We start from the raw sequence: 9,017 nt of genomic DNA, 5'->3' as shown, positions 1-9,017 counted from the left end.
AAAACTGGTAACAGTAGTTTGTCCTGCAAGTTGAGAAATGAGTTGATATGTGGCGGAAAGAAGTAGTCCTACAAACAAGACAGTTTTAGCGATTAAAACGTTTAAATTATAACAGCAAATGAACACAACGCAAGTGGCAACAGTGGTATAAGCGGAATAATGGACGACATGGCGTACGGTTCACAGAAAGAAATGCACGTTCAAGGTGGTAAACCTCGTAAGTGCATTTCTTTCTGTGAACCGAACGCTGTGGAGTCTATTATCTGTTACGTATGTCCTGCATACTGGTTTTACAACCGCCCCAGCCTGCTCTCCTCTCTGTGAAGTTTGATGTCCCCGGCGCTCAGGTGTGCAGCATATGGCATCGCTCACCTGTGGGATCGGGGGGGGGGGCTGTGCCATAGCATAAAATTTCAATGCCCTCCACAGAGGCAGCTGGGGGCTGGTGGAGACGTTCTCTCAGGCACGCATCCATATTTGATGATGAGAGTGTGCTCACAACAAATTATTATGCGCACACTTTTTTCCAGTGTTTCATCATTGTTAACACATTTGAATTTTTCATCAATAGTGGCAGTAAATATAGCTGCTGCAGTAGCACACAGCAGTAATAGTGATGGTGGTGGTAGTTGTGATAGTAGCACCAACTTTCATTCCATGAACTACACTGATGATCATTGCTTGTTGTCTTTCAACTTGAATAATTCTTGATTTCCCTTCAAATTGCTTGAAACAAAAGGTGTGTGTGTGTGTGTGTGTGTGTGTGTGTGTGTGTGTGTGTGTGTGTGTGTGTGTGAGAGAGAGTGTGTGTGTGGGTGTGTGTGTGTGTGTGTGTGTGTGTGTGTATACTGTATGTGGTGTTCCTTCCAGTGCCTCTTACACTGTCTGTGTTGGGCTGATTTTTTTTACACCCCCAGTTTTTACACCCCCTCCTGTGCATCCTTAGTTGTGCTGATGCAGTCCATGCCTGTGTATGAGCTTTTTCGCATTCAACAAAAAAGACAGAGAAAGGGTCACAAAAATAACAACAACAACAGCAGTTGTTTGAGCTCCATGTGCAACTTCAATTATCACCTCCTCAACATATCCTGACAATGTTGGTGACAGCTTGTCACACTGATAGAAATTCAGGGAGCCTTCAAAAATAGCGCGGTAACATGTGTTATAAGTCGGAAAGTGATCCCAATGGATGATGGAATATGCAAATGGCCCTAGTCCTCACAAATTCAAGGGGAATGTTACACGATTTTGATTGGGCCAACTCTGAATACAGTTAACTCATTGAATGCCAAGCTGTTTTCGGAAGCTTTGTCCTAGAGTGCCAGCAATCTAGACCATTATTGATGATTTTTGTACAGCCACAGCATATTCTGTGTTATAGCTATGAACACATACAATGGCTCGTTTGAAAGGTGAGACTTTAAGCTCTCAGTGGGTGCAAACCGTGTATTTCTACACGCCTCTGTTCCTGAGAAATCCCAAGCTAAACAGTGACTAGTTTTCATCAAAATCGCTGTTTTTTTTTTTCTAGAAATGGAGATATAACGTCTTTCATGAAATATGAAGTGTTGCCTGTAAAGTTTCCGGGAAGTGACCTGGCGAGACTGCCACCTAGTGATAGACCCACGAAAATGGCCTGGTTTTGAGCTGACGTGCATGCGTCACTGATTCGACCCAAAGCGGCAACCGAGTTATGATAAAATGTCCAGATAAAATGTCCAGATTGTGCGTTTTCATGAGTTTTCGATCGTCATATATTTCATTTTCATTTATCACAGAGTTCCCAAAATCACATAAAAGGTGTGTTAGAGTGTCTAGTTTCGTAATTTAAAAAAAAAAGCTAAAAACGTAATATTACGTTTTTGGCACTCAACGCATGGGAAGGAAACACGTAATATTACTTTTTTGGCACTCAATGAGTTAATCATATATGGTATAACATGGGAGCACCAACACACTCTAAAGAACACTTAATTCAATATGGGAGGAAAACTTGCACAGAAAACAACAGTACAAATTATTTACAAAAAAACACTGTCTCGCAATCATATAAACTCTCTCTCTCTCTCACAGACATGGTAAATGGACTGCATTTATAGCAAAGCTCTTTACATTGTCATGCCTCACATTCACCCATTCACCCACACACCGATGGCAGAGGCTGCCATGCAAGGCGCCAACCTGCTCATCAGGAGCACTGGGGTTAAGTGTCTTGCTCAAGGACACTTCGACAGGGTCAGCAGGAGTTAGGCTCAAACCTTGAGCCTTCCAGTTGCTGGACTATTCCTCTACTGTATACCCACACATGTGTGTACACCCAGATGTGTGTACACCCTCTGTGCACACACCTATTTTCCTGAATTGCAGCTACAGTAAATATCACCCATTGGTGCACTGCAGCCCAATGAGCCAATCCAGCATCCAGAACTTCAATGACTTCTGCCTAGAACACCTCCACATGTAATTAACCAGCTTGCCTGCAAGCACAGCAGCCATCATTTTTTACAAGAAAGAAAGAGAGGGAGAGAAAAAAAGAAAAGAAACAAAAGCATCTGGAGGGCGAACAGGCAAATCCAATTAGCAGAAATATAAATTATGGTGGCGCCAACAACAGATGAATTATTATTATCGAGCGGAGAGAAGCTAGGGTGCAATCCAGAAGGCAAGGTCCCTCAATCTCCCGCTAGTATCCATTAGACTGACGTGTTTGAAAGCCATTGTTGGATGTTGCTATTCAGACGGCATGCACAATGCTAACACAAGGCTGCTCATTAAATGCCACATACTAAGTCCTCAGATGCAGCTGGAGAGGGACATCTCCACACATAACCAGATTAGCTAAGAGGTGTCAGTCAGTGGATAACAAACAGTCTCACCAGCTTCACTCGGATACTTAAACAGAGCCATGATATATATTTAACACCACTTCAGAGGATCGAAACTATCAGTCAGGCTTTGTGTCTTTTTTGTGCTTTAGTATACTTTCCCTCCTTACAATGCATCTGTGCCAAGGTTATAACTTTGAGAAGGTTATAATAACTGAACCTTTTTAAAGGTGCTCTAAGCGATGCTGGGTAACGTCACTTCTGTTGACGTTCAAACAAAACAATAAGCTAGCTCCCTACTTCCTCCCCCTCCCACCCGTACAATTGAAACTCTCCTAAACGCGCATCTCGTCTGTGATTTTGAAGCCTGGGTTGTCCACAGAGATCGTGTTTTTTTACAGTGTATTCAGGACACATGCAGCTAGTGGATGGTGAGATGATGTTTGCTGTAAGTGACAAAAAATGTTTTACCCCAAAAACGTATGACTTCGCTTAGAGCACCTTTAGTCTCTCAAGACTTCATAGAACCATTTCTTAATGTTCCAGTACATAACACAATATTTACCTAGTGCAGAACTGAGGCAACATAAAAGATGAACATCAGTCACTGCCATCTGTAAATGTCATATTTGTAGATAGCCAATATCAGTCAACAAGGCCGATGTTGGCCGATACTGATGTTGTACCGATATATCAATGCGTCCCTCCACAATCCCTTTTGCATCTTTTGACATGACAAAATATCACTGATGCAGAGTCCCTGAAAAGCTGTCAATGTCAGCAACTCCACAGTCTTTCTGACCTTCATGTAAAAATGTGCTAGAGTCCACACAATGGCAAACCTGACTGCAGGAATCCATCTAACCATTTAACTAAGCTGTCTTTCTGTTGCTGCACACACTATTGCTATACCTCATCTGTAACTCTTTTTTACAAATAAATCATCTTTAAGGTGTATATCATCTCATCCCAGCCAGCTATAGCTTGTTTACTTTTGCCAGATAATGTATAGAAAAATGTATAAAAACATGCATAGAGAACACACAGTTCGCATAGAAGGCTGTTTGATAGAATTATCGTGACCCTCACAGACAGCAGGCCTAAAGAAGCGGCATAAATCCCAGGTGTCCGTGGGACTGCAGGAAGTAAGCAGCAGCACAATGCCCTGTAAAATATCTCTGTGGCAGACCCCTCTATTCTGCTACAATGTCCCCCACATGCTATGCTCCTCAATCCGTCCAGTCTCTTTGCTCTTTTTCTTTTCCTTCTTTCTCCAGTCATCCGTCTGGGCAGCCTCCTCTCCCCTTTCTGCTCAGTAAGCTGCTATGAGAGGAGCAAAGTTTAGAGGGAACAATATGGCATTGTACATCATTCTGGGAGAGAGATTAACAGGGTGGTGGAGGACAGGGTTCTTGTGTAACTGGAGCCCCGATAAAGAATTAGCAAATGAAGCTCCCTTTTTCGCTTTTCCCCTTCCTCTCTCCTTCTGCGTCTCTCTCTCTCTCTCTCTCTCTCTCTCTCTCTCTCTCTCTCTCTCTCTCTGTCTCTCTCTCTCTCTCCTCTCTCTTCTGTGCTGAGGCCATAGTCATCCTTCATGGTAATTTGATTGAGAATGCTCGGCGCATACTACAAGACCTACACTCTCCGCCCTACAGGAGAGAGTCTTGTTCCCAGAAATAACAATTCATCTTCTGGATGCCTGCCTCAGCATATTTCATCGACTTTAGGATCATCATCGTTATTTTACATCAAAGCATTGCATCTGCAGCGTGAGGGAGGCAAAAGCGGGGGAGAGAGGAAGACTGAAAGAAAGAAAGTAAAAAAATGTGTCCCTAAAAAAAGAAAGGGAAAAAAGGAAACAGTGGGCGCGAATGAAAAGAGAAGTACTTTACTAACCAGGGCCATGTTCCCACACGGCAATTAATGTGCAGCAAGAAGAATGCCCCCCCCCGCCCCCCCCCCCGCCTACACCACCCTACCCACCACCACCTTTCTCTGGAGAAACTGAAAAAGCAGGATTGATGACAAAGCGCCACTCACATAACTCACCAGTTTCACTGCCCGACTTCAGAAGAAAGACAAAAGAGAGAGAGAGAAAGAGAGAGAGAGAGAGAGAGAGAGAGAGAGAAAGAGAGAGAGGTACAGAAGAGGAGAGCTGAATAGAAGGAGGATAGAAAGAGAAGGGAAAAAATAAATCGAAGAGAAAGAAAGGATGAACGATCGAGGCCAGACATAAAGAGAGAGTGAGAGAAACAGTGGGAAAAAGAATTAGGGAGGATGACAGATTAAGCCAGAGGAAGGTGCCTGCTTGGGCCTGGCTTTTTGTGGGCATTGCCTTGGTAGCCATCTTCCGTGTCTTGTTGTCTGTTGTCTGGGCAGTGAGAAGCGGAGCCGAGGCGAGACATATCACCTGCCATCCCGCTGGAGCTCGGCGCTGCCGCGCAGCCCGGCCGCACACACACACACACACACACACCACGCCATTCTCATCTGCCTCAGCTCTGGGCCGACCACCTGCCATGCCAAGATTCTGCCACGGCCCACGGACGGCACATAAATCAGCCCGAAAAATAATTAGCAGCGCGCTCCCTCCGCTCTGCTCAGGGGCACGTCGCCGTCCCGAGCGCTCCCATGCACAGCGCTCTATTTGCTTTCCTGGCTCCTCTGCAACGCTGTCGTTCTCTGTTACTGAGCTGAGCTGACTTTGATGCTGATTTTTTAACATCGTAGATGCCTGTTCATAGACTTCACCTTATCTGACAACGTTTTTTTCACTCTCTCTTTTGTGTGTGTGTGTGTGTGTGTGTGTGTGTGTGTGTGTGTTTGTGTGTGTGTGAGTTGTGGGTGGTTCCAGGACTGCAATAGTGTGTAAGAAAGCGTGAGTCTCTTTCAGTGCCTCTATGATGAGACATCTTAAAAAGGGTGTTAGTGGTTCAAGGACAGCTTGCTTTGAAAAGAGAGTGAGTCAGAAAAAGCACACACACAGACAGAACACTCCCTGTCTCCAGCAACGTTGAGAGAGCAGAGTTTCATTTCAGCTGTTTATTTCCCCCCCATAATGAGGTGCAGAACGCTGCTTATCTCAAACACCTCCTCCCTTGCTTTTTACCGCCTGAAAAGTCACTTTGTTTAATTACAGTGCAAATGCCTAAAAACACCATCAGCACCGTCACCACCTCCTCCCACACTCTCCACCCCCCACCACCCTCCTCGTGTCTCCAGTCGTAAGCCCGCGGTTTGGCATCAGCAAAACTGCCTTGCATGGATACGAGCGAGCCAGCGAGCTCTGCGAAGCCGAGCCCTCTCTCTCTCTCTCCAGGAGAGATGAGGCACGCAGCCGTGAGAGCGAGATGAGGGCGGAGGCACTGTTCTCCGGCGCCAGTACTTCTCCACAGCCAGTCAGATGGAAAGAGCTTTGGCCCCTGGAGCCCCCGCTGTGATTGTTGTTTCGCAATGACTTTGTGATACCTCTCAAGTAAAGACAGTAACAGAAAGAGAGAGAGAGAAAGAGAGAGAGAAAGAGAGAGAGAGAGACAGAGAGAGAGAGAGAGAGAGAGAGCACTGACAACCAATGAAAGCATGATTTTGTCTTCAGAAACATTAGGAGAAGCGAGAGACATCCATACAAAATAGGAATGACCTCTGGGGCATCTTGGCCCTTGATATGGCCCTGTTCTGGGTCTGTGCTGGCTCTGATCTGCTCCTAAACTAGTGCATCTCAGTACCGCATCAGAGCCAGAGCCACCACGGAGGCAGTTGCTGCCTGTGCACCCGAGCTGCTCCTCTCATCAATAACACACCAGCACGAGCCAAGCTCAGAGAAACATGCAGCTCAACGTCAAGGCCAGGCAGAGAGAGAGAGAAAGCGAAAGAGAGAGAGAGAGAGAGAGAGAGAGAGAGAGGGAGAGAGAGAACAAGAGAGGGAGAGAGAGAACAGATGCAGGAACAACAAGCACTGATCCCTGAGCGATGAAACAAGCATAGTGAGGCGTGTGTGTACCTGCGTAGGGCACAGGGGCGTCCTTGTCCAGAGCCACCAGAGGGGGGTCCAGCAGAACCGTGTCCATGTTCTCTGTGATCACACCGTGGTAAGACGTCTCAATCCATGGCTTGTGTTTATTCACTGTACAAACAGAGAGGGAGAGGGGGGGGGGGGCAGGTAAGCAACATGAAAATCCCTTCATACAATCTCTATGCTTGTATATGTCAAAGGCTTTATAGAATCAAAGAATCTTTACAGAATCAGAATGTTAATGTAGAGGTCTGCGCAGGAAAGATTTGACAGCTAATAAGCAAACAGAACACAGGCAGAGCAGCCAAAAAGGACATGATTGAAACTACGCCACCTGTATTTTTACTGTTTTTGTGTGCGTGTGTGTGTGCGACTGTGCGTGCGTGCGTGCGTGCGTGCGTGCGTGCGTGCGTGCGTGCGCGCATGTGTGTGTGTGTAAGATTCACATGTAGAATGACTAAAAAGTCCAATCAATAAAGCTGAGGAGCACAAAGGGGCTGTGATGCCCAGGAGGGGGTCTTCCTCGTCCCTCCACCTGGAAACTCCATGGGGAGCAACAGGAGCAGGCCCTCTTTTACCTGCTCTCAGAAGCATTTTATCCCCAGAGCGTTGTTGGGTGCCATTAGGCATCGTTAAGAAATTATCGATATCAATGCCATTGTCGAGTCTGCTTATCGATGTGATTCCTTATCGATTCCCATAACGATTCCTGTACCATTTGCTGAACACTTATTGGATGGCTTTGAGAGTTGTTGGCTTTGAATGTCTAATTTAAAGTGGTTTTGGAGAATGAATACCAAGTGTGCAATATCAATACAGAAGTTGAATGCTTTAAAATTTCTAAAAAAGTAAAAATTTCTAAAACAAAGCTTTGTATTGGAATCGTTAACGTGTGGATGTGTACGATTCCGATGGATCGGAACGTTTGGAACCGGTTCCTAACCGATACCTGGAACCGATTCCCAAGCCTAGGTGCCATGGTTGTTTACAAGAGAGAGTGTTAAAGACAGTAACCTCTCTATCATTTACAACAATGGCAGTTGCTCAGCTCAGCTGTCACTCTGTGTGTGTGTGTGTGTGTGCGTGTGTGTCTGTGTGTGCGTGTGCGTGCGTGTGCGTGCGTGTGTGTGTGTGTGTGTGTGTGTGTGTGTGTGTGCGTGTGTGTGTGTGTGTGTGTGGCCTTGGTTGTGGGAGAGGACACTCCACCTGCTGCTAGTGATTTTGCCTTTCAGTTTTGCTCCCGCCTCACAATCAAAACCACAGTCACACTCACTCCGCCCCACCTCATCTTCCCCCAGGCAGGGAAAATAACAAAACACATAACAAGCCACTGATCAATGGCTACAGCTGAGCTGAGGCAGGTGTGATCTGGACAAACAACAGCGGAGTGGACTGCAAAGGCCTCCATCGAACGCCTCTGCGCCCGCTCCAATGACCCATGCCTGTTTGAAGCATGGTCATAATCACACCCTTACGTATTGACTGGAAGAATTGTGCTGCACTGCCGCAATTTCACATGCGCTCTAAAAAGCCAAGCAGCACGATACATGGTACATATATAATTACAGATGCGACAGCCGCATTTACTTCTGAATTAGTCTATTGTGTTGACTGCCATGCATGTTTTTGCCGACTTGTTGAAAAGAGTACTGATTCAGAGTCCAGTATCAAAAGAATACTCTCCCAGGCCACTCTCAACTTCCCAGAGAAGTCAATCTTTCGCTGGAACCACTTTGTGACGAAACTAAATAATATGCTTTCCAGCACCCTGACTAAACGCTAGACAAGGAGTGAGAAACAGAGAACAGGAGGGTCTCTCAAAAGAAATGGAAAATAAGTGGCCTCTCAAAAGGCTTTGTGACGTTTGGTGGAAGAGGTATAAGGCCACTCAGAAGCCACATAGTGCTTTTCCATGGATTTCGCTGGCTGTATAGGGAAAATAGTTGTGCTTTATACTGAGGCAAACTAGCCTGGCTTGAGATGGGGTCTGGGAACTAGACATTCATTTTCTCGTATTTGAAACGTATTTTACAAATGCCCAGAGCCGTTGATTGGGCGCTACGAATGTCTATCAAATGCGTCTGTACATAGCTCATAACGGCTTTGGTGTGTCGTCATCGTCTTGCTGCCCTCCCTCCATTCTGTGATTGGTTCCTTCGTTGAGGTGAAAACAAAGTCCA

The 9,017-nt window shown here is 45.8% G+C and overlaps 1 protein-coding gene across 1 annotated transcript in view; it reads right to left on the bottom strand.

The window, feature by feature from the left end:
* clstn2a (calsyntenin 2a) overlaps positions 1-7,009 on the bottom strand; it is a 132,201-nt gene extending 125,192 nt beyond the window's left edge. The window contains exon 1 of the mRNA XM_076293209.1: positions 6,826-7,009. Coding sequence (XP_076149324.1) covers positions 6,826-7,009 — 184 coding nt within the window. The remainder of the gene's footprint in view (positions 1-6,825) is intronic.
* Between the last annotated feature and the right edge of the window lie 2,008 nt (positions 7,010-9,017).

The sequence above is a fragment of the Alosa pseudoharengus genome, unplaced genomic scaffold (genome assembly GCF_046254945.1).
Source record: "Alosa pseudoharengus isolate Yale_2024_CS ecotype anadromous, Long Island Sound unplaced genomic scaffold, YU_APseudo_1.1 YU_APseudo_1.1_scf_2, whole genome shotgun sequence".
NCBI classification, from domain to species: domain Eukaryota; kingdom Metazoa; phylum Chordata; class Actinopteri; order Clupeiformes; family Clupeidae; genus Alosa; species Alosa pseudoharengus.
The sequence above is the reverse complement of the archived record's forward strand: the minus strand, read 5'-3'. Positions and strand labels throughout refer to the sequence as shown.